The sequence below is a fragment of the Haliotis cracherodii genome, unplaced genomic scaffold (assembly GCF_022045235.1).
Source record: "Haliotis cracherodii isolate W230 unplaced genomic scaffold, xgHalCrac1.p SCAF_1, whole genome shotgun sequence".
Classification (NCBI taxonomy): Eukaryota; Metazoa; Mollusca; class Gastropoda; order Lepetellida; family Haliotidae; genus Haliotis; species Haliotis cracherodii.
Window position 1 is genome coordinate 77,947,438 of NW_027266264.1, and position 26,380 is coordinate 77,973,817.

General features: G+C 38.2%; 3 protein-coding genes across 7 annotated transcripts in view; 2 read left to right on the plus strand and 1 right to left on the minus strand.

Moving 5' to 3' along the window:
- The window catches only part of LOC139477665 (multiple C2 and transmembrane domain-containing protein 1-like), a 197,354-nt gene extending 185,418 nt beyond the window's left edge, over positions 1-11,936 (plus strand). For all 5 annotated transcript variants that reach the window (XM_071260369.1, XM_071260300.1, XM_071260077.1 and 2 more), the window contains 4 exons: positions 1,314-1,420; positions 2,188-2,297; positions 3,140-3,237; positions 4,026-11,936. In XM_071260369.1, the coding sequence (XP_071116470.1) occupies positions 1,314-1,420; positions 2,188-2,297; positions 3,140-3,237; positions 4,026-4,091 (381 nt within the window). In that variant the 3' untranslated portion in view covers positions 4,092-11,936. The remainder of the gene's footprint in view (positions 1-1,313; positions 1,421-2,187; positions 2,298-3,139; positions 3,238-4,025) is intronic.
- Positions 11,937-15,609: 3,673 nt separating this feature from the next.
- LOC139469204 (large ribosomal subunit protein eL36-like) lies at positions 15,610-19,227 on the minus strand. The gene is made up of 4 exons (XM_071251342.1): positions 19,172-19,227; positions 17,756-17,856; positions 16,311-16,445; positions 15,610-15,734 (listed from the first exon to the last, which is right to left on the minus strand). The coding sequence occupies exons 1-4, from the start codon at positions 19,218-19,220 to the stop codon at positions 15,645-15,647; spliced, it is 375 nt and encodes a 124-aa protein (XP_071107443.1). The 5' UTR covers positions 19,221-19,227; the 3' UTR covers positions 15,610-15,644.
- Positions 19,228-19,477: 250 nt separating this feature from the next.
- LOC139469213 (recQ-like DNA helicase BLM) overlaps positions 19,478-26,380 on the plus strand; it is a 28,704-nt gene continuing 21,801 nt past the window's right edge. Inside the window, exons 1-5 of the mRNA XM_071251353.1 lie at positions 19,478-19,506; positions 21,053-21,148; positions 22,876-22,999; positions 23,682-23,758; positions 26,031-26,185. Coding sequence (XP_071107454.1) covers positions 21,117-21,148; positions 22,876-22,999; positions 23,682-23,758; positions 26,031-26,185 — 388 coding nt within the window. The 5' untranslated portion in view covers positions 19,478-19,506; positions 21,053-21,116. The remainder of the gene's footprint in view (positions 19,507-21,052; positions 21,149-22,875; positions 23,000-23,681; positions 23,759-26,030; positions 26,186-26,380) is intronic.

The window sequence follows — 26,380 nt, forward strand, 5'->3', positions numbered from 1 at the left end:
CTTACATAATTCAGACATTGCAAACCTGGTTCATAAATTGTGAGTTATATGCTTAAGTGATAGCAGGCTTGTTTGCCCTCCTTTGTTGCAATGTGTTTATTATGTTTGTGTTTGTGTTTTTTTTGGTGGGGAATGTTTAATAAGTCAGTATTGAAGTTACCTGATTGACAACTATCCAACAATGGTTATCTTGCTTGAGTCTACGCGACTAGCCCCCATTCTGATATCCCACTGAGGTTTAGGGTCCTGATCAAGGTTTAGTATAGTGTGTAGGAAGATAGGACCTGTGACCTGTGTGTAGACATGTAGGTCTGTCGTCACACAAATCCCACCTATCTATGACTTCCCACTTCCTTCTTCCCACTTCCCCCTTCATCGTCAATACTCCACCAGTTTGTAGTCTATACAAAAGTCCTCCATTGACTGTGTATACATATGCCACTGTCACTATTTTTATCCAACCAATCAAGACACGGCCTGGTCCCAGAGAGGCAAACCAGCTAGTGAGTGAGTGAGTTTGGTTTTATGCCGCTTTTAGCAATATTCCAGCAATATCACGGCGGAGGACACAAGAAATGGGCTTCACACAAACCATCTAGTGCTCAACCAATGGGCACGCAGATTACATCAGGTATATTTATAGAACAATGTGCCATAGCCTTGCAGACATTTGTACAACTCAAAAGAAGTGAAGAACCATCCTACTTTTTTATGTTACTGTAGTTCAAATGATCATGTGATCCTTAACTTCTTTTGAGTAGTACATATATGTTACAATCATTTCATGAATATCAGGAAACAATTAGTTCATACAGGAAGAGTTGGTTTTTTTTACTTAGTGAGTTATCGACAGCTTATTTCATTAGGCGACCATTAACAGACTGTATTCATGGGTGATGGAGGAACGTGGTACATACAAACCCGTGAAGCACTGACGATGCACTTGCCTGGGTATATATGTCGGACTCTAATCTGTGGCAGGTCTCTGATCTCTGGAGGATTGTCATGGCAGAGATCTACTGTTATCATTTGATGCAGTTTGTAATTGACACAATGTTATATACTACCCAAAAGAAGTTAAATACACCTATTTTTTTTTATCTGAGTTAACTATAGTCGTATGAACAAATCAGGTGATCTTTAACTTCTTTTGAGTAGTATTACAATTGACTTCTAAATCTGCACCAATGACAAAGTCAGACACAAACCTGAGTCCTGCCATGGATGTGAGTGTTACGTATGTATGAAGCACCTTCTGTCGGTTCCGCCGACCTGTCAGTGACACGTGTGATGTAATATGGCTGTTCTACCAGGAGGAGAAGAAGAGTTTCAAGGAGAAGCTACAGGCCATCCAGGAGGTGTGTCTGCAGGTGCAGCAGGGCATGGACATGGTGGCCTCGCTCGGGGAGAGGATTAAAAAGTCAGTATTTCATTTAACCCCGACTTATTTTTCTGACAAACGTTTTCATAAGATCTGAAAAGTGAACGTGTGAAAATTGCGTTCGGACGACACTGGGTCTACCTCCACTGTAAGAGATTTATGATGAACCTAATTTTTCAGACTTCGTTTAAGTAAGTTTGCTTGGCTTAAAATGACAGTGGATGATATCGCAGAACAGAGAATTTCCAGCAGAATTGAAAACTGTTTATTTGTGTTTGTGATGTATTTTGAAGTTTATTTAACTTCCAAGTGAAGGTTGATGAGGAGTGACATGTATATACCTGTGTCATCCAGAGTGAGGTGAGGTGTAATGGGGTTTAACGCTGCGTCAAAGATTATTACACTTATGACGATGCCAATTTATAGTGCTAGCCCACTGAGATACCATGCCCCAATTTAACATGAATACTCCACTCAGACACAGTATACTGACTCCGAGCCGACCAGTCCTTGCCAGACAGCGTAACAACAATTACCATCTTTTAACGTCTTTTGGTATGCCGCGGCCGGGGATCGATCCCCAGACCTCCCGCTCTCCGGGGGGAGTGTCATGCAGGGGATTAAATCTCTTTCTTAACAATTCTCTCATAATAATTTGCAAAAATACAAATATTCAGATTTGTTTTAGTGTATGATAAAGGATTTTTTTACCTTTATGGTAAATTTGTGCATGTAATTTGAGTAATAGTATTATGAATTCATTTGGTGAGCATGTCATCTTTATTTCTGACTGATCTTCATTCCAGCACATTCAACTGGACAGTTCCCTGGTTATCAGGACTAGCTGTGACTGTCCTTGTTGTTGGAACTATCGTGCTATACCTGATACCCCTCCGGCTCCTTCTCCTAGCTTGGGGTGAGTATATCATGGCCAACTAGCCTTGGTATCTTCCGATGTGATTTGTATCACAATACACCACATCAAATAGTAAGAAATGATGAAATCACTGAAATACTGCTCTAACATCTATTTCTTCAAATGTTTGTGTATTGATATCTCTAAAACTTTTGATAAAGAAAACCACAAGAACAAAACTGTTTTAAATGAAGGGATGGTTATTAAATGTTAGTCGGCATGTCCTCAGCTAACATGGCCTTGTGTTCTGCCATGCTTACAGATGGCGCTATGCTACTTCTGTCATTATGGGAGATAACTCTATTAGTTCCTGTTCTATTTATAGCATATCAAGATCTCACAAACTGACGATTCAAGTTCGTGTGCACTTAAGTATGGATGATATTATAGGTATAGGTGAATCATTACAGCCCTTCTAGGGAGAGTACCTAAAACGCCTCTGATGCCTCTTACTGTCTTATGAAGAGTACCCAATACCTCCTTGGCACCTTTTACTATACTGGGGTGGGTACTAGTGTAGGGGAGTATGCAATAGCTCTTCGGGACCATGTACTTGTCAAGGGGAAGACTTTGTAAGCTCTTACAAACAGACCTTGATCCAGTATTCTCATCAGTGCCGTAGCCAGCCGGGGGTGGGGGCAGTTGCTGATTTTTTTATAAAAAACAGTTTTATTTGAATCATGAAAATACAAGTTGGGGACAAGTGATATTTGTACAAATATTTGCCCCCCCTGTCAAAAAAAGTTAACTACAGCCTTGCTCACCCTACATCACACTGTATTGAAGTAAAGCACACAACAGAAAATATCCAGCTATCTTTGATTGTGTTTCCTTCATTACAGGCATTAACAAGTTCACCAAGAAGCTGAGAAAGCCAAATGCAATACCCAATAATGAGTTGCTGGACTTCCTGTCTCGAGTACCCTCTGACAGTGAACTGGTAGGCGGCGACACTCACGGCACATTCACACAAACATATTATCCATAAATATACGTAATCTCAAGCTGACAGTCTATCGGCCTTCGTCAGGAACACTCTTTTGGTTTAGCATTACAGTACTCAAGATGCTTGTTTGACCATAGCTGTAACTGAATTAGATAAATTCAGTTACAGACATGGTTGAACAGTATTGCTGAGTGCTGTATAAAACAACAACAAAATAAAATATATGAACAAAGTATGCCTCTGCAGAGTTGTGTCCCTTAGATTTACCAGTATCTGGTTATTATGTATGTAACCTGATTATGACCCTTGGTCTGTCAGCACCATACTTGGGCATATGGTGTTCAACAAAGTTGTAAATGCCTACGTCTTGTATCACTTTGGTCTCTCCTCCAACATTGAGCTGACAGACCATGTTATCACATGTCTTGATATAACATGTCCTGATATAACATTCCATGATATAACATGCCAGGATATAAGACGCCTTGATATTATACGCAATTATTCTGTTTAAAAAACTCACACTCTAGCTTCTGATGATGTACATGTACGTTTGAGACCCGTGAAGATCTGGGGTAGAATAGGTCTTCAGCAACCCATGCTTGCCGTTAAAGGCGACTGTGCTTGTCGTAAAAGGCGACTAACGGGATCTGGTCCAGACTCGATTATTTACAGACTGCCGTCATATACCTGGAATATTGCTGAGTGCGGCGTAAAACAACAAACCAACCAACCAACCAACATGTACGTTTGATTGTAACAATTCTCTACCTCCCTTTCAGCTGCAATACCGTGAATATCGTCCAGATCTAGGAGGGACAACTATAAGCAAGAAAAAACGCCAATAACAGCAGGGTGTCCTTGCGACATCAGACATGTGCCTTCCTCATTTGCATACTCGATTGTGATTGGACCATGTGATACATGCTGCCATATCGTTGCATGATCGCTTCACTTACTTTATGAAATCCATGTTGGCCAGTCTTTCAACCTAGAATTGTTACGTAGCATATCTGTTGTTAGTGTGACCTGTGTGTGACACTTTGTTGAAGACTTCGACAATTTCTTGACATGGAGATCTGATGTAGGTGTCTTTGACTCGTCAACAGAAACCCTCCATTTTATAGCATGGTGGCCCACTTGAAGGCGACAACCACTTCTTCTACCTATAGTGGACAGGATATGTTACATTAGTAATGTCTCTACTCTGGTTCTGTAACAGACATTGATGTACGACTCAACTTTTGATAGAGATACCGGGCCAGTAGATTCTAAATTATTGTTACCGGTAATCAGTTTGTTGTATCGTGGAATGATAGGTATATCCTTGTCAAAAGTTGAGTAGTATGTTAAAAGACTACACTTCCCTATACCACTGTACCAAATGCTTAGCGCTTGTTCATCAAGACTTTATGGAAATAGTAACTTCTCTATGATGAATCTCACAATATTTCATCTTCAAAAGGAATTCGAGCTGCTTGTTTTGACTTGTTTCATCACAGCATGCATACGGCTAGATTTAACAGATCCTTCAAGCCAGTATTGACCAATGAGGGCATGTATACAGCTAGATTTAACAGAGCCTTCAAGCCAGTATTGACCAATGAGGGCATGTATACAGCTAGATTTAACAGAGCCTTCAAGCCAGTATTGACCAATGAGGGCATGTATACAGCTAGATTTAACAGAGCCTTCAAGCCAGTATTGACACATGAGTGAAATAAGGCTACAAAACCTTCTGTTCCATGAATCTCCTTACATAGATAATCTTGACAGTATACGTGCATCACTATTTCCCCAACTGAGAAACAGCTGTCTGTTAAGGACCCAACCGTTTCATAATCTGGGGACCTGAGGTTTCTATTAAAAGAATTGTCCTCCGGTTTGAAATATTGTTTTAGCATTGTTTGCTGGATGGCCTGACTAAACATGTTAAACGGTTGGATCTTAATGGCTTCACAGAGCTACCCCTGTCTGCTGCAGTGCCATGTAATACATGTGCACAACATGGGGGTGTCTGCAATCATGTGTCATAAACATCTTCAAACTTCAAATACTTCAAAAGTAGAGAGAACTGTGTACACATTCCGCCATTAGATGCAATATCTCTGTTAGTTTCTCTCCAGAAGGTGTAGTCTGTTTTTCAATGTTTTAAAGAAGGTATACCAGTGACTGTGTAGATAGCCAATGAGTACCACTGACTATATAGCTAGCCAATGAGTACCACTGACTATATAGCTAGCCAATGAGTACCACTGACTATATAGCTAGCCAATGAGTACCACTATTTAGCTAACCTATGAGTACGACTGACTTTAGAACTAGCCAATGTACCTCTGATTATGGGTATAGTATCACATTGTTATAACATTCCAGTGTGAATTAGTGTTTTGTAACACAGAATGTGTGTTAACATGATTAATGTACCAAGTACCTGAGGATAATGTTATTAAGCTTTACATCAGGTCAAACAGAATACTTGTGTTTCAGGTTTCATGTCCTTAACAGAGGGTTGGAAGGAAGAAGGAAGATAAATGATGTTATTATATTTTTCTTAATAGAACTTTCAGTGAGTTTTCTTAATAACTAGTTACAAATCTGATAACAGATTTAGGATTGCAAGTGAAATTATGCAATGATTTGGTCCTCCAAAATACAAATATTTTAGGGGGGGCATTAGGTGGGGAGGGTGGAGTGGCTTAGTTTTGTGTTTGCTTCTTCTATGGTGTAAATCTACTGCTGATTTGGAGTTTGTAGTTGGGATTATTTTCACAATTTTCGATATTTTTTAATTAGCAGTGAAAATACCTCATCTTGAACTCGAGAAATCTATGTGAGCATGTAGTAAGTAACATAGCGTGTGTAGTAACTTGCTAGGTAGTAAGATCCCCAGTTTTAGATAACCATTTGTTTTCCTTGGTGTTGAGTGTCCAGCCAACCCCTGTGTCCACGGTTATTGCCGTCGGTTGATAGTGAAGGTGTATGCAGTCATGAACTGTCTTTCAATGTGATATGCATTTGTCTTTATGAATATTTTGTCTGTTTATGGTACAAAAAGATAAACATATTTATGCCTTTATAAGTTTGATAGTGCTATCTCTGCATTGAAGGAGATCTCTGTGATAAAAACTATTGCATCGTACAAGCTGTAACCCATTGTTACATAACCCACCATTAATGCATTTCGTAATTTTTATATTATTTGTCTTGGGAAACAAAAATCTTTCTCTTTTGATAAAAGTGACATCAAGTTTGACAACAGCAAACCATGGTGTGGAGCATGAGGTACTCACTGTAGCCATATCATGGATTTAAACCAGGACTGAGGCGATAGCAAGCAAACACTAGAACTTACATGATGTCTCAGTTGTCAAGTATTTGTTAGTCATATGTCATTTCTACCTGGATCCTCCAAGAGGGTTTCACTAGTCAGTGTGTGTTGTTTTGTGACCGGTGTCTTGATATAAGGGATGGATCGGTGGCAGGCTTGGTCACCCAAATACACTTAATGCATGGCACTTGATTATTCCAACTTGAAGACATTGTTAATGATAGTATCATAATCTGCATATCCCTGTCTTATGGGATTTCGAACGCTTAAGAAACATTCGTAGTTTTCTTTACAGTCATATGAACAACTCTAAAACATCACATTCACTTATAAAAGATAACTTTCTTTTAAAAACAAGCCATCATCTGAGTATTTACAATACCTGTGTGATGCTACACCCCATATTGTGTGAGTAATTGCGATAAACATGGCCGTCCGAAAACCTATGATCAGACCATATGTGTAATATAACTGATTGTCTTGTCAGGAGTGTTCCACTGTACACTATCTGAGAATGGTCGTTAATTAAAGGAACATAAATTCTATCGATATTATAAATCGTATATTTAACAAATTATGAATCTGTTTAATTAAAAGGATTAGACCATTGAAAGAGTTCACAAGCAATTTTAGAAATCAGCCAAAATAAAAATATGAAAAATGTTCTTTATCAGTGCATAAGAAAGAAACCATTGGCCCATCTCATATAAAATAATGACTGGTCCCTTAGATTTAGATTGGACTCTGAATGAAGGAAACGTACATGCACATCTTTAACAGATTCATATGCAAGCCTAAGTCCCTATGGTGCTGTCAGATTGGAAGTGATTGGTTTGTAATCGTTGAGACAATTAGCCGGTAGTATATTTAGGTGTTCACAGTACTAGATCTCCATAGTGCTAGAGGTCATTTGTCAAAAAATTACTATTTACCTTTCTCTTTGATGGTCAAGGTAAAAATATTGTGATATTTAGGCGTATGTTATCCTTGTTGGATGTAGCAATAGATGCCATAAAATAAGCCAAGTTGAATGTCAAGTCGACATGAATAGGAACTAGAATGTTTCTAGTTGTCTTCCAAAATCTCACAGATATCATGCATGAAGTCAGTCTTATTTATTTCATTCTCCATATCAGTGGTTATACAATGCCAAACTTGTACATGTTTGGTCCAGTTGGTTTACCCGGAGTATCTCTCTGAGTGTGTGAGTGAGTTGAGTGAGTGAATGTGCTGTATATTACTATAAGCTCAATGATTTGACACATCTAGAGAGACGAGATTTATTAAATTTACAGGAGGTTGTAAATGCTTGATTTGATCATCTTAGATGTCTTCTTGTATTAATCAGTGTTTTGTTATAGTTATTTTACTAAGATGATGTTCATATAAGTTTGTACTTTATGATTAATTTTGTTACTAAAGTATTTTTAAAAGAGAGTATTTTATTCTGTGTCTGCTAGAGCCATTCAGTATTCTGTCTGGTCAGATAGTTGGTGCCTGTATTTTTAATCATCCTGTGTCTAAGAGATTTGGTAGGCAGCCGTTTAGAAATGTACCTTTGTAACTCAGGTCTTGTGTATGTCCCTTGACAGCATCCCGTTATCAATGTAACTCGGTGCATTCTTCATTTATTATTAGCCAAGGAATAAAATTTTACACATGTGGGATAACTTTTATTTACCGTATTTGACGTAATAAGCACCCAGGGAGCTCTCAAAATTAGAAATAGGGGGCTCTTATTAGAATATAATTTTAGTGAAAGAAAAACAGAGTTGAAAGATCGTAAATTTTGTGGTTTATGCTGACAGCCTGAAATGATACAAAAGAAAAGTTTGTGCATATTATACACGACAGATATATTTTCCAGAATTTAATTGCCCATAATTAAGGCTGCATATAACACACGAGTGCATATTATACACCAATAAATAAGTCTTTTGTCTATTGATCAATCGGAAGGGGTGCTAATTGGGATTGTTCACTAGCCAATATATTCACAAATACTTATTAGAGCGGGGCGCTTATTATGTCGAATACAGTAACATCTAACATTTTGGGTCTTTCAATCACAGAATTCTAGACCATTTCCACTGCCACACTCAATGTTATTTTAAAATGTCAGAAAAGTGATACCCATTACTATTATTTTGACAAGCTTTATAGTATTATGTAAAAAGGGAAGAACTAAATATGAGTGAAGATGCCTCACAGGCACCATTTCAAAATTTGATTTGGTTTCTGAGGCAGATGAAAACGTGATTGATAATGACGTGGGGAATAATTTGCAATAGCAGAACTATCAACCCCTGTATCCGAGAGCCAATACCTACAAGTTAGTTTTGGCACCAAATGTGATACAGTGTGGGTAAATGGTTGCAATAATGTGATGCATTTTATGAATTCAAGTCATTACTATACCTATTCATGAGTAGGGTTTCTACAAAAAGTAATTTTTCAAGATGGCCGATTTTGAGACTTAGATGCATGGTGTGCTAGAATGAAATGGTTATATAGATAGAAGCCTAGTTTTATATTGTAGAACACAGAACAGTAACCAGTCTCATTCCCAGCTATCAAACAATGACTCTAGAGGACAAGAAGATGTGCAATATTTCTTTCATTCATCCAAAGTGTTGTTAGGGCTCCAAGCCCTGTCATGTTTGTTCATAGATCATATCCATGTAAATATCAATTTTTCAATAATCTTCTTTTTTCTTATATATTTTAATCGTGATGTATATACGAGGTAGATATGAATAGACGTTGCTTCTGACATTGTCTCACAACAGTGTAATTGTACATAGCCATGGAACGCTGAAATGTTCCAAATTGCAACAACTGCTTTAGCAAACTCCAAATGTGATATGCAATGTAAAATCTAATTTGGTGAAGCGATAAGATATTATTAATCCTGTCTCATATCATATTCAACATATACTACTGAAAAAAAATAAGGATCACAAAAATCTTTCATATTACTATTTTTAATCTGTCATAGTAATCTAAGCCTCTAAGTAACAAATGTATTATGATAATACCTTGATGCAAAACAGGTTCCATGTCTCTACACAGTACCAGCTCTGTTGGTTTAATTAATCTGAACCTGAATTCCAATTAATTTCCGGCAGTAGGATGCTAATCATATTTTAATATCATAAATAAGTACTTAGTGCAAAGTTGCACTGAAGAGTCAAATTCCAAACTTAAAAAATAACGAACAACCACTTCGTGATAGACTGAAAAATATTTCGAATAATTTACTGCTTATTTCTATATCTATTCTCTCAAGCATTCACAAAATCTTTCATTTGTTGTTTAAAGTGATCAAGAATCAGTATGAATCAGGTCTCTGGTATTATCAATGTCAAGACCAGGGTTCTTCGGTGGTTTTCATAGTTTGTTAATGACATGGCTTATGTTGAATATGATATAAGTCACATTTACATTCAAAATAAACACGTGGGAACTTAATAAACCCCATTTCCATACCACATGTATATTCCATTTTGCACCAATTAGTGGCTAAGGGTACGAAATATATATTTTTCTTTAATTCAGGGATTTTTTTACGACAGTTTGTTTGTTTTTGCAAATTATGCATAATATTATATTGTTTACATTCAAATAAGAAATTATTGGGGTTTCTTGTTTTATTGTGAATATCTTTCAGCTTGTTACTGAATTTGTTAATTGCATAGATATCAAAATTGGCAATTTCCACCATGGTGTTCATGTAAGTTTTTACATTAATATTCTAAAAATATTGCATTACCAGAATTTGTAAACATGTAGAAAAACTGCTTATACTTTTAGATATGGTCTTTCCCAGATGTTTAGATAGATCAATGGGCTCCTGTTGTCTAGAAGTGTCACTGGTACTTGTTTCTCCATCTCACTGACAAGGGCCACATTAAGTTTCAGAATTTTTGGAACTGTTATTACTTATTGCATCAATAATTTTGTGTCATAGGCTGTGTGTGGGTCATTGACTTCATATGTATTTGGCATGAGAAAATTAATGTTCATATTGACAACCTCAAGGGAACATGAGTTGATGCATGGCCTGTACTCATTTTGCATTAGAGAAAATTAATGTTCATATTGACAACCTCAAGGGAACAGGAGTTCACGCATGACCTGTGCTCATTTGGCATGAGGACCAATTCCTAACCATTCCATGTGTATCCATCACTTGAATCAGTCCCATCATTCAACCTTCAGAATCTCATTACTGTAGATGGGGGTGACAATAACTACAAAATATATTTAGTTAATAACCTGGTGATCTAGGAGTGCATTAAAGATGCACCCATCTGGTTTTCAAATCTAAGAATTTTATCATGTTTGCAGCTTGACTTCTCTTTCTATTCACTAGACTAGCTTGGGGGGCAAGGGTGTCCCGGTCTGAGGTGCTATGGGGAGTTGCCCCCCTTGTCCATGCCAGGATCTGCTGATCATGTGTTTTAGCAGATTCACCCTATGTTTCTAGGTTTATGAACAACAATGCCATAGGTTTCACCAAAGTGGTACATCTACGATCTGTGCCACGTTGACCTTCCTTAAAGTTAAGCCAACTCGCTGTGTGATGACTGAAATACTGTTCGAAATTGTGAAGAACCCAAATAAACTATTTCATCTTCAGAGACTGGTATTGTAGGACTGTATAACGATGTAAGTCTGGCATGCTTTGAGGAATTGGGGTGAACTGCCTGACACAGTAAATGATATATGTATTAACTGTCATTAAACTTCAGTCAAGCATGATTCTGTAACACTTAATATTGGAAGAATACTAGTTAAAGATCTAGATGTGTCTCTATGTGTACTCTCATCATATTATGTAACAGGTATCTATTTCAAAACAATTTCATTTCTCAGCTAATGTATCTGCTGGAAGGATGCAGCCACTGATAAAGTAACACAACTTCTAAAATGTCGAGAAACAACAGCATAATATGCTTCAACTATGTATTGCTATAAATGTCATATTTTTGTTTTTAGGTTTGAAGTAAATCTTCGCAATGGAATGCAATAACGTGATATTTGTCAAACATTTCGCAAAATCTAGATTAGACTAAATCATGGACAGTATCTCAAATTTAGTTGTGATCACATGAATACAGCTGTACATAAAATATCATTTCCTGTAACCCATGACTCCTACAAGGCCTTGTAGGATCAAACAGGGAAAATTGATAGTTTTGTGTTCGGCTACAACTTCGTTGCGATCAGTGTTACCACAAACATCATACATGCCATTTACCATGATCCTGGACTTACAATGCTCATTGAAACCTGTTTTCTTCCCGATGTGTATTCAAGCAGGATCTGTTCTCAAGATCTGCTATTCCTTGTAAATAATATTGAGTTTTTGCAATTATCTGAATCTCAGAATAAAAGCTAAAGATCTAATATGTTATTTGTTATTCATGCAAGATGAAAAGCCAACATGGTGAATGAAGATGTACTGAATTGTGCAGTTTGGTTGAATAAGAGCATTTTCAACAACATTGCTTTTCTTGACAGACGCTTCACACATTCACATGTCCAGGAATATCAAGAGTGATAGGATAAAGTTTGTTGTGTAACACTGCACTTGGCAACGCTCCACCCGTATGATGGCGGCCTGCAATGTATCCAGTCTTGACAAGTCAATCCAGTGATTGATATTATGAGCAACAATCCACTCTATTGGGATACAATGACATGCAATGAACCAAGTCACAGATCCTGACCAGTCACTACATGTCGTCACCTCTTTCGACCCATGAGGGTGGTGATTTGTGAGTTATGGCCATATTTGTCTGTGTGCATCTCCTAACCAATACACTTAGTTCATAGCCTGCTGTTCACTGAGGGGATTACAGGACCAGAAAAGGTCTTTTATTTCAAACATTTGCTAAATACACAATACTGAGACTATATCCACAAATTGATCAATGTGACACGTTTCTTGACTTAAAGGGAAATGTATCTTGATAAAGTCTCTTGATCCTCCATCTCCCTACTTCTGATTGTTCCGGATATACAGGGACACTTTGTTGTAACTATTTAGGAAGTACATGTTGATACAATGAAAGCATCCAAAAAGGCAGCAAACAATCAATCTAATGGTTTTACGCTACTTTTAGCAAAGCACGAGGGTAGACTTCACAAACATGATTCCAACTTTGTGCCTTTGTGGTAAATTGAGCCCTCGGCTACTCCACCACCGCACCATAAGTGAATGAGTGAGTGAGTTGGGTTTAACGCCGCTCTTAACAGTATTCCAGTTATATCGCAGTGTGTCAGCTTAATGTGGGAGGCAAGCCCGAAGTGATGCAGGTCTCGTACGTTTACTACTTCAGTGAAACCTACGAGCAAGGGTATGGTGCTGACAAACCTAGAAACGTAATCAGGGCGAACCGGGATTCGAACCCACAATCATAGGTTTCTGGCGTGCCCGAAGGACGCAACTCTACACAACGAATCATGCCACCTTAGACAACCAGACCACCTGTGCCCCCACCACACCATAAACCTTTACAGGTTCCACATGTCACCTGATACCACAAGACCAATGAAACAATAGATTTGAAAGAATGATCCAATCTCTGGTATGAGTAGAATTCGATCTGATCTTAACATGGCTGTCAAGGCAGCCATATTGAAAATACATATACCATTTTCCCCCATTATTCAGGCATTTCTACATGTATTATAATGAAGTAAAAAATATGCATAAATAGAAACACAGAGTACATAAACGATACATGTGAATACTGAATATGTCATTGTTGGAATCCTCAAAACACAGCAACAACCAAATGCACAACCCACAAGTAACAGCACAGAAAAGTAAAACAACCGGATCCATACATTTGCCTATTTCTGCATGTGAAATATAAATTGGCCAAAGAAAGTGGAGGGCGAGAATGTCACAAAAACACACAGGACTGATGCTATAACAGTGTCTGCTAGCAACTGCGAAGTCATGTCACAACAGGCACAAAGGAGCATTGCCAATGGATAATTGGCAGCAGGAGAATCGCAGTCAGGTTCTAAGGTATGCAATGTGCTCCATGGTATCATCTCTTAGACTTGGGTCCTGTCACCAACAGTATGGTACATTACAACAGATGCCCAGGTGGTGTTTTGACACAGTATCATCAACTGCGACATAGGTGCTTGTCTCACCCGTGATGAACTGTTTGGTTCAGTGATTTGGTTCAAGATTTATACCAGTTTGTACCAGCGCCACTATGAACTTGCAGCCAACTGCATGTGGGAGGTGGACAGATTTGGCGACGGCAGTGTAATGATGTGGGTGGAAATCCCCAACACTGGTAAAACAAACCTGGTGCAAGTGTGAGCCAACTTAGCATCCCAAATGTGATGAAATCCTACAGCTGCACATTCTTATTATGTACCATGCGAGTGTAATCTTTCAGCACAACACAGCTTGACCACATACAGCACATGTAACATCACTATTCCTGCAGAACACCAATGTACAGGTCCTCTAGTGACCTCTGGGGTGGCCTAGTGGTTAAAGCGCTTGCTCGTTACGCCTGAGACCTGGGTTCGATTCCCCAAATGGTTACAATGTGTAAAGCCCATTTTTGGTGTCCCCTACCATGATGTTGCTGGAATATTGCTAAAAGTGGTGTAAAATCCTTTCTGGTGTTGCCTTAAAGGAAAGGTGTCTATACTCTTGTTCTCTTTACATTGGAATAGGAAGGGACACGATCCCTACTGTTGTACTCGGATCTTCATGGATGGCTTTGAGCCCTTTTTCTGGAAGTACTTGACCACTGCACTTTCCTCAAACTTGTCCATTTTCCAAAGGTTACAAAACCCTGGCTCATTTTACCGATTTGTCACGTGAAACAATTTGCACATCTGGCTTAAGTTTTTAAGGATATACCTCAATGACATCACTATCATTCAATTCCTTCTCTGTGGGGCTCAGAACTTGTCAGTCAACCCGTGTATTTGTTACTTCAACCTTGTACTTAATTTTGGCCCTCTACTCATGCAGCTCATGTATGAAATTCTTGAAGCCACATGGCTTACATCTGGGCATTGTAACACAATCTGAACTCAATGTATAAATTGTATGTAATAAGGATTTCTGTTGTGTAGAAACTTACTCTTTTAGAGTGAGTGAATGAGTATGGTTTTACGCCGCTTTTAGCATTATCACGGCGGGGGACACCAGAAATGGGCTTCACACATTGTTCCCATGTCGGGAATCGAACCCTGGTCTTCGGCGTGACAAGCGAACGCTTTAACCACTAGGCTACCCGACCACCCCTACTCTTTTAGAGGACATATTCTATCAGGTGTAAGATTTAAAAAAATCAAAGGCTTGTTACAGAGCCACGTGGCTATTTTTCAGCAATCAATTTTGATAAAACATTCCACCAAACACCAGCATGGGGCATATTGATTACGGTAATTCACTAATGCAAGTAAATATACTCTCCACCTCCCAAAAATAGAAATGCATGTGCTTTTCAAGTGTTTCAAGTGATATGTTGGACGTGTGTCTTTGCATGTGCCAGTTACATCAAGACAGTCATAAAGCCCCGTTCTTGCACGATTTCTATTTGTACCATGTTGTCGATATCGTGTCTGGAAATTGTGCTCAGGTTCCTTGCCAATGATGCTTGTAGTTGACCAGTATACATCTACAAATGCATCATTTGTCCCTTTATTATTGATATAATATAATATATATAATGATGATTAATTTCAATATTCACACTTTAACAGCAATTTGTCCTTAACTGTTCTTACTGCTTAAAGACCATTTCTTTTTTTCAGACCACATTTTCCAAAATAATGTAAACCCGTTGATATCATCAGATTGGCGCACTGACATCAGCTCAATTTGCCATTCAGTGTTCATGATCTTTGTGAGCCAAAACTCTCATCATACTCATGCTGAGCTGCAGCTCAGAGCAATCTGTTATTTTTCCACCAAGTTCACAAAGTTTACTCTACAGAACTTCAGTCTATCTGTCACATTCACACATAACATAAGCCTTGAATACAGGACCTTTGTTTATTTTTGAATTTGTACAGTTTACTTTGTAGACTGTTGTGCTTTCCTCTGTTTGTGGAGGATCTGGGTCATTTCTTCCCTCTTCCTCTTGGCACGGATGTGAGAGCCGAGCTGGAAAAATAAGGAACTCATTCAAAACCAATTATTCATTTAGCATGCTGTCCAGTTGTAGAAATTGTGAAAATGTTTGAGATAAATACAACTGAACAATTTTTGTTAAACACACAAGTTAGACGACAATTCAAAGCAAAGCTATATACTGTCAACACACAACATACTTTGCAATGTAAATATTTGATGTGGACATTTAAGGCAATTAATGACGTACCAGAAAATAGATCAGGCACACTGCTCCACGATGTGTGTTAATTGAGCTAATTAGTTGGGTTTACACCTGTGAAGATCTGGGGTAGAATTGTTCTTCAGCAACACATGCTTGCTGTAAAAGGTGACTGTGCTTGTCGTAAGATGTGACTAACGGGATAGGGTGGTCAGGCTCAAACTAATAACAGTTGGGTTTAGGTTTGGAACAGTATGTCAGTAATTTCACGGTGTGTCAGCTTCATATGAGAGGAGAGCAAAGGTCAATAACTTTTGAAAAATCATCAAGCACTGATGTGCCATTCAGATGAAAGATGGAAAAAATATAAGCAAAGTGATTTGCAATACATAGTCAATGTTTCTTACCCTACGTTTGCAGAATTTGAGGGCTCTCTTATCCTTGGAGATCTTAAGCAACTCCTGGCAACGTTTCTCATAAGGGGCAAAACCTACAACTTCTCTCACAAGGTCCCGGATGAACTTAGTCTTCTTTGTCAGACTCTGTCAAGAACAAAAGCACATATAAACATCATGTGAATATTTTGAATGAGAAATTCAAAGAAAGACAAAAAATTAATATCTGCTTAATAGATGAAAATTTGTGCTGGTCCATTTCATTTTCAGACTAACATTCTTACAATATATATGAATTATAGTAGCATTACTATCTGTCTATTATTAACATCAAAACATAAAATGACAGGAAGAATTTTCACTCCCTGTGAATAGAGGAGCATGGCCTCATTTGCCTCATAGCAATATTTCTGGATGCTCAAAATGTTGACATTATAAAAGGGCTGCCACACAGGGATTTATCCATGATTCAAAACTCACGCCCAAGGCTAGCAAATTGGGAAAATATTGTTATATTCATCAAAACTGGAACTGTTCTGAAGATTTTTCTTCTTTTCTTTCAGAGAGGCATCTTAACACTGCATTGTAAAATTGCATTCAATGTAATAATAGACCATTAAGAGTTGAACATAGTGAAGGCTCTTCCTCTTTAATGGTAAGATGCATGTCACCTTGATCAAACCATCATATTAGTCATAACTATATGAACATGAATTTGGAAATATTTCATTATCATTTGGAAACTTTTCTGACATTTCCTGCAGACTTGGGACCAAATATTGGCCGCTGAGCACATCTAGATAAATCCCTGGTAGTACATGCACAACTAATATGGTATATTAGGTAATTGAATTAGCCAAAAGTCTCTTCCACATATGTTTAATGTTGTTTAACGCAGCATGAACATCAATCCCTGCAAATTGGGATACAACATCCATCCACCAAGTCAGTGAGCCTGACAACCCGATATTGTCAGTCGCCTTTTATGGCAAGAATGGGTTGCTGAAGATCATTTCTATTTCGAATCTTCACGGGTCACTTGACACCTGATTAGTTAAAAATAGCTGACATAACTTCCAAATCTTAATTCACTTTTCTTACGTCATAAAGCAGACTTCGAAATAAAGCATGAGTGAGTATGGTTTTACGCCGCTTTTAGCAATTTTCCAGCAATATCACGGCGGGGGACACCAGAACTGCGCTTCACACATTTTACCCATGTCGGGAACTGAACCCGGGTCTTTGGCGTGACGAGTGAACGCTTTAACCACTATGCTACCCGACCGCCCCGAAATAAAGCATGAAAGTCAGGGGCCCTTTTCATAACCTCAATGCCTAATGTTAGAGACTTAGGGTGTCCCTAAACTCTACTATGGGAACAAACCGTAAGGGCTTTAAGACTACCACCCTATCAAATTTTTTTCATACTGTTCTCACATACACCGGACAAAACTTACCCCCTTCCTTCTGGTTGGTCTTACTTTCCTGCCACCTTCTATTTTCGTGACACGGTGGCCCTTAGACCGGCCAATGGCCATTTCATAGCGGAGCCCCATTTCTGAAAAAGTAATGTGAATCAATTAATATAACTAACTGAAAGATACTATTACTTGAGAGATTCCACTCTAAACTGACTCCAACAAGTAAATATTGTTATCAGCACTATTCCTTGTCAGTAGGGTACCAAGACATGCAATGAGACAATTCAGAGTCCGACTGCCATATCCATATTTTGTTGGATGTTAAGACAAGCATAAGCTACTGTCTGAAATAGATGCCATTTGGAAAATGCATATCAATCCACTGCACATTTCGAACTGTTATGTAAAATAACACTAGCATGATTGGGGGAGAAAACAAGTTGTAGTTTTTTTCTAATAACCTAAAGGACTATTTGCCCTTCACATCCCAGAGACTATGAGCCTATTCTTATCTGTAATCTGAAAAGGTTGGTTGATTTGTTGCTTAACGCCACACTCAGCAATATTCCAGCTATATGACGGTGGTCTGTAAATAATCGAGTCTGGACCAGACAATCCAGTGATCAACATCATGAGCATCGATCTACGAAATTGGGATAGGATGACATGCATCAAGCAAGTCAAGAGCCTGACCACCCGATCCAGTTAGTCGCCTTTTATGACAAGCATAGTCGCCTTTTACGGCAAGCATGGGTTGCTGAAGACCTATTCTAACCCAGATCTTCACAGGTCGATCTCAAAAGGGGCATCAAGTATAGGCAGTATAATAACAATCTGTTAAATAACTGAAAAGATTTGAAAACGATTTGAAAGGCAGCACCCAAGTTATTATGAATATAGATATTGGCAATGGAAAATGTGTTTATAGTACTTGGCAATATTCCCACTATATGCATATGACGGCAGTCTGTAAACAATCAAGTCAATCATGTCAAAAGCCTGACCACCCGATCCCGTAAGTCGCCTCTTACGACAAGCATAATCGCCTTTTACAGCAAGCATGGGTTGCTGAAGACCTTTTCTACCCCGGATCTTCAGGGGTTGGGCATGATTCTATGGACTCTCTACGGCAACCTGTGGTGTCGGTATTTTTCTTCGCAAACATTTTCATTTTAAACATAACAATCCTAACAATTAATTCGTGAATAGTATATGTAACAATCGTCACCCTTTTTTCATAACCATGAATCGGTCACTTCTATTACATACAAGTGTTGTTTACATGTGTAAATTCATCAACCTCATTCAAGTTCATAGGTGTATTATTTCCATAATAATAATCGACTAGAGCGAAACAAAAATGACTGGACTTTCCAGCCAAACATATACATAAACAATGCAATTTATTTTCAACAAGGATTAGGGAGATAATATTAGAGTGTTCACACTCACTTGCAGATGACAGAAAATGGAAGCTAAAGAGGAAGTAGTTACAGCGCATGCGCCGTAGATTTGTTTAAAAAGATGAATGACCGGAGTTCTGTTGGAAAATGATTTCTACATTATTTTCCTTCTCCCTATGTCTAAGAAATGATGCATCCGATTTTGCTTGTCAAAATTAACCTTCCATTTTCCTTGTAGTTTTATAACGAATGCTGTCTTACTAGGCGTATCAATGTGTATCTTGCCTTCTTCTTTTCGGATTTGCACATTTAGAGAAAATTCACGAGGGAATGGCGCTATTTTACAAGATGAATCATTTGCTTTAGAGTGTTTATTTCGAAGATGTAAGTGAACTGAATTAAGAAACAAGCTGAATCGTGTCATCATTTATCAACGAATATTTGGCTGAAGAAAATTTGTTGAATTGACACAGGAAACTTCACGTCGTTTTATTGTAGGACCTAACCAGCTGATTACCGATTTGGTTTGTTTACAAATAACCTCAATTTGTCACAAATACGGACTAAAGGTTCAGCAGAAATGACAGTTTAGTAAATACATTTTTGTGTGTCAGTGACAATCTATGACAGTGATTTAGGATCTCAGACACTTCCAAATAGTTATGACAATTTCAGTGCCGAGCACACATTGGACGCTCTGACTTGTCAAATGGTAACACTGACCAACGCTATTCAGATAAAATATTCTGTTTATGAAGAAATCCAAGAGTTAATTGAAGTAAAGAGATACTGTCAATAAGTGCCACTAATTTATCCATGGAATAGAAAAAAAGACGATGAATGGCTGAAGCATAGTGGTACAAGACTGTCAGTATTAGCATGATTAGTCTACTTCTATATTATTGCGGACTCTATATCTTGGTATCAGAAAATTTGGTAATCCACACACCCTGACGACTGTTTACATATGAAAATCGGGGCACAATAATTTCACTGTGTGATCGAATACAGGACTCATTGCAAATTGTCACGACTATTTGATAGTCAACATTTCTTTTTTTTAATTATAGCTTCTGGAAATTGGAATGTTTTTGAAGTGGCATTACCTCTACCTCCATTCAAAAGGTTCATACAGGCTTGAAAAGGCCTTGTATTTTAAGGTCCCTCTTGAATAGTCTTGACTTTTAGGGTCAACCTTAAAAAGCCTTGAAAATAACCAAAATAGTTTGAAAAGCCTTGAATTTGCGCTGTGACACATACATGTACTTGATAATAAATGTGTTAGTATGATTTATCAGTGTTAGATTTGTGTGCCAAAGACCATGAAGAATTCATGACAGAGTTAGCAATAGACTGACCTGCCCCTCTTTGAGACTCATGTCCCGATTTTACAATAATTAGGGTTAGCATCATATGGTTAGGGCCCCCTTTTTGGAAATGATCATTAGGGTTTTGCGCCCCTTTCTGCTCAAACACAAGGGCCCTGGCCCATTTGAACAAAACCATATTAGAGCTATGACTATTATAGTTCTGTGTTAAAGTATGTGCTTAGAAGATCGCTTAGTGCAAGTGGATTCGGGTAAACAAGCAATACATGTGACAGCATGTATGGCCCAATGGTGAAGAGTAGGCTAACTTACTCATAAACCAAAGCTAGCTTCAGTTTGAACCTCCACAAGTTCCGCATGACTTACCTGAATCCAAATAAAGTTTGCTGTGTAAAGTGCAGTACTCCCATCTATTTTGTTGATTGTGATACAAAGAGTATCTACAATGTACCCTCTTAAAATTTTACTGAGTATAGTCAAATGTTATGATTCATATAGTATCATGATGGATATTATGTTATTGATATTTTAATATTTAGTTTATAATTCCCTGTAACCTTTGTGTTTGTATGTTGTTCCAACAACAGTTTGTTGTATTTCAGTGCAAGATTGCTGACAATACATTTCCTTTTGCAAGTCTACACATGATGCAGCAGTAAAGTCAACATGGAAATAGGAAACAGAATTGTAAAGAAAGGGTAATGAAAGCTATCAGATTCTTATGTGAGGTTACTTTAAGAAAAAAGGAAAACACACATCAGATGTGTTCACCTGATCGTTAAAGTTTCCATCACTTTAACAGGGGTTATGTTTCACTTGTTTTATGCTGTTAGCATTTGTTACTGACAGTTCTAATCTCGCACCTCACAACTGTTTGTTTGCTCAAGATGACTGGTGCTCCAGTGGAATTGCAATTCACTGTGCAGAGTTGTGTCCCTAAGTCATGTCTGGTTCTACTGGTGAAGAGTTTAAAACCCAGGCTTCTGGTTTCCCCTTGTTAGGACTGTAGGGGGAGCTGAGGATTCCTTGAACCCAGAACCTTGGTGCATGTAGGACCTAATCATTCATAAACTGCTAAACTTAAAGAAACCTACACCAATGTGTACATGATGGTGTACTTTAGCTGACTTTTCCTGCTTATAATTGTCTGATTTTTGTATGGTTCAATTTTTAAGCTTATCCGCTCACACTATGCATTTCTTCCTTCTTCTTTTGAATCTGATGTAGAAACATGCTTGAACAAAGTTTCCAGCATCTAAAAATATTTCACCCAAACACATCCTATCATCACCATGGTCACCACCCAAACAAACCTTGCGTGACTTGATCACCCGACTACCCTGCCATATCATTTCTCATTGCCACCCTGTGGAGACGTGTATTGAGTTCCATAGAATACCTTTTTTCTTCTTTTTTTCATGACAATGTTATATTAAACATGTCGGTAAGATAAATTCGTTGTAGCAGGATCACAAGGGTACAAGGGGTTTTATGCATCCCTCGTTAGGTTTTACAACTAACGTATTCAACGTAATAAGCGCCCTGCTCTAATAAGCGCCCACAGCGATATTTGCTGATATGTTGGCTAGTGAACATTCCCAATTAGCGCCCCTTCTGATTGATCAATGTACACAAGACTTATTTATTGGTGTATTATATGCACTCGTGGGTTATATGCACCCTTAATTATGGGCAATTAAATTCTGGAAAATATATCTATGGTATATAAACATTTCAGGCTGTCAGCATAAACCACAAAATTTACAATCTTTCTCCAAAATAGTATCTAAATAAGAGTCCCTATTTTCTAATTTTGAGAGCGCCCTGGGTGCTTATTATGGTGAATATGGTATGTCCGTCTAGCATAAAAGGATCACATCACCAAGTTTGGGTGTTTTTACCCACTCGAGACTTCTTGGCAGTGTTATGGCTTAGTGTTTGTATCACTGTTTAGCACCAGCTTCCTCATGTATATCTCAGGGTTGTAGTCTCTACAGGCTAGGGTATCTGTGCCCCCTTGTCCAACTGTGGGATAGATGCATAGTGTGAGATAGGATACTTTTAAAAATTTGTTAATTTTACATTAAATTGTATTTTTATGTACTTATCCTATCTCACACGCTATATGCTCACCCGACCATACCCGCATCAGAGCTCCTCAAGCAAGTCATGTCTAAGAAAGGGAATGATGTGTCAGGGGTAGTCAGGTGATCAAGTTGTGAAGGTCAGACACACAGGATTATGGTGCATTACCCAATTGTTTGGGTCATGACCATGGTTATGTATTCGGGTGAAATGTTTTTAGAAGCTGGAAATTTTGTTCAAGCATGTATCCACTGGATCGAAGGAGCAAGACATGCATAGCGAGAGACAGGATAAGTAAAGCATGTTACATTTTTGTAACATTTTCCTTTTTTAATGGTAGTGGTTTCAAGTTCAAACGTTCAAAAGGCCTGTCTCTAAACAAGCCGCCACCAGCCGTGCCTCCATCAGATAACTGTGGAATACAGATTATTGGAGAGACTAAGCCACCACCTAAAGTACAGAAGGTAAGACACAGCATGATTGTCCATGTAAAGTAGATAAACATGTGATAGATATTGGATTCTTGATTCAGTACCCCACATGGCTTGACCATGTTGACAAATACAATGAATCACTAGACAATTACTAGTACACAATAATTATGACCAAACTCCTTATTTTGTTTAGGGGACCCATGAAGATCCGTGGTAGAATAGGTCTTCAGCAACCCATGCTTGCTGTAAAAGGCGACTATGTTTGTCTTAAGAGGTGACTAACGGGATCAGGTGGTCAGACTTGCTGACTTCGTTGATGCATTACATCGTATCCCAATTGCGTGGATCAATGTTCATGATGTCAATCACTGGATTGTCTGGTCCAGACTCGTTTGTTTACATACCGCTGTGATAAAGCTGGAATATTGCTGAGTGCAGCGTTAAACAAAAAATAAAACATAAAGAATATATATATTGAACATATATTTGAACACACATTATCAATGATTTCATAGGATGGTTTAATCACACTTGCTTTTGTCACTTGAGTAGGCTTGTCACTAGGGGTTGAATTAGTCAGTGCCAACTTCTTCTCTTTGTTTCTTGAAGTCGGTCTCACATACAAGAGATGGTGGTCCATCTTGCATACCCCGGTACACATTACGTCTGCGACTGGTCACTCAACTAGAATGTGTCCTTTGGTGTATTTCAGAATGGAGGGAGCAGTCAAATGTCCATCATGTCCTTTGCCCACAAAGCCAAGCCAGTGGCAACAGTTAATCCTCACAGGTGGGTCTTAGTCAATCTGATGTTAATATGCGGGTTTCCCTATTAAAACTTTAACAAGCAATGACTTTGTGCACTTATTTTCAACACACAATGCTTAGGATATCCATTTGTTGACATTTTTACTTTCTCAAAGTTCATTTGTATGTTTTACACAGAACATGAATTGAATGTATGGATTATGAGTGTTTGTAATATTTCTTTCTAATTATGTACGACATTGTATATACAGGCAACAGACTGTTGAAATATTTAAATATTGAAACTGAACGCGTGGGGATAGGGATCCCTTCAGCATAAGTACATGGGGTCATATTTAAAACGTATGGGGCCACACTCGAACAGTTCATATTAAAACTTAAAACCCAATTACCAGTACGGGTGAAACAATACATCAAGGTCACGATACGATATGTATCATGATATGTAGGTCAATACATGTATCGTGATACTCATATTTATTGCATGGAAACATTATACTATAAATATTTCAGAGCAGGTTCAGAAGGAAAAGCTAGCTGTAGACACACAAGTAATTTTAGTGATACACAGGATGTTCCACATGGCATCTGTTTGTTTGTTTGTTTGTTGTTTAACGTCGCACTCAGCAATATTCCAGCTATATCACGGCGGTCTGTAAATAATCGAGTCTCGACCAGAAAATCCAGTGATTGACATCATGATCATCGATCCACGCAATTGGGATACAATATCCCATCAACCAAGTCAGCGAGCCTGACCACCCACTCCCGTTAGTCGTTTTGTATGACAAGCATAGTTGCGTTTTAGGCAAGCGTGGGTTGCTGAAGACCTTATCTACTCCGGATCTTCAGGGGTAACATGGCATCTGTCTTTGATGTAATGTATTATAGCAACAATGTCTGATGTCATATATTTAGTCTCAACAGCATGTTTGTGATCACTGCCGCTAGCATGTCTCTTCAAGGTACTCGTTCTAAAGTTAGAATTTAGGTTTCTCATTGAATTCAATTTCACGATTTATAACATTGTTACATGTCAATGTATTTCTTTCTGAGTTATGCTGCAACCAGGTGTAGTCATGAAGCCAGGTTCATTCGAAAATTTCTCCCATTTCTCAGTTTTTCTCCCTTTCTCAGTCTGCCACTATGGTCACTGTCAGGTGCGCCATGTTTTTCGTTGATATTACTTGTGTTTGGCGATTATGCGATACCAGGGTCATTGAAGCAGAAACATTTTTGTCAATATCAGAAGTCGGTTTAGGTTGTGAAGACAAGGAAAAGAAACTTAAAATTGATCTATCTCTGAACCTATTTGGACTGTCTGCTCCTTGAGTTTGCTGTTTGGCCATAGTTTATAAGTTGCAGTAAAGAACCATTGAAAATCGTCCATATGACTTCTTTATTTGCCAAACTGTGTAAACTTGGTTCTGATTGGACCATTTGTGACTTTTAGCCAATGAAAGGCACTGATAGTAAAGTGAGATGCACAACCCAACAAAAATCAGGACATTTACATTCAATAATTGAAGCAGCTGTCCAAGTGATGTAAAATAGTTTTGAGACAATCGGTGACTCCCATAATTATATTAAATAAACCCATCTACATCAATGCACCCGATGTCCCAATGAACGGAAATAGTATGCCTCAATCAGTAACCTATTGCAGTAATCCTGCGAGGCTACTGCTTCTGCAGAACACTGCTAATGTGAGAGGGAATGAAATGGGATCAGATGCTCAAGCTCAGTGACTTGATTGATGCGTGTCATTTTACCCAGATAGCGTTGAACATTGATCATTACATCAACCCAGCCCAGACTCAGTTGTCTGTAGGCCTCTGTAACATAGGTGGAATGTTGCTGACTGAAGTGTTAAATGACTAAACAAACTGTTTTACAGTGTTCGTCTCAAATGAAACTGTTTACTAATTTGACTAAATTTGGTGTTAAGATTGTGTTTCATGAAATATTGTGCAATCCATTGATGTCATTTACAATACACTTGTCAGTTTTGATAACCAGCAAAATCAGTTTGGGTCAAAATGGACCAGTAGTCTATGTGTTATACTGATAACCCACACTATCGTTACAGATTTGTACATGTCTGTGTTATCTTGTGCATCGTAAAGTTTACTTTTTCATGCATCAGTTTTTTTATGCACCACTTGAGTTTGGCATGGGGGGAAATGATGATTTTCAGATGATTTTTGTCCACTTTTCAATATTTTAGAGTCTGTAGAATCTGTAATCCAAATATTGAAAGATCGGATCTTATTTCCAACATATGCTTGTTTCAGTGCTCCCTGCATCCCTTCGTCTTCTAGGTCCCCCCCAAGAAACACCTCCAAGAGGAAGAGAGACGTGCCAGCTCAGCCTGCACTGGGGATGTTTGTGGCCAGCGTCGATGGGGAAGATGACCTCGATGACTTCTGCATGTCATCTATAAACCATGGTATGTACTGATAGTGATTGAACCTTTCTCATCCTGCCATCTTCATTTAAAGCAACTAATTGTGTGATATTTAATGTATGTAATTGAAGAATTATTTAAAGTTTTAAGAGTTAGAGTTTCATGCAACTAACTCTTAAAGCAATAAACTTGTGCAGATGTAATCACATTATTTATATCTGCGGTGTAGTTATAGCT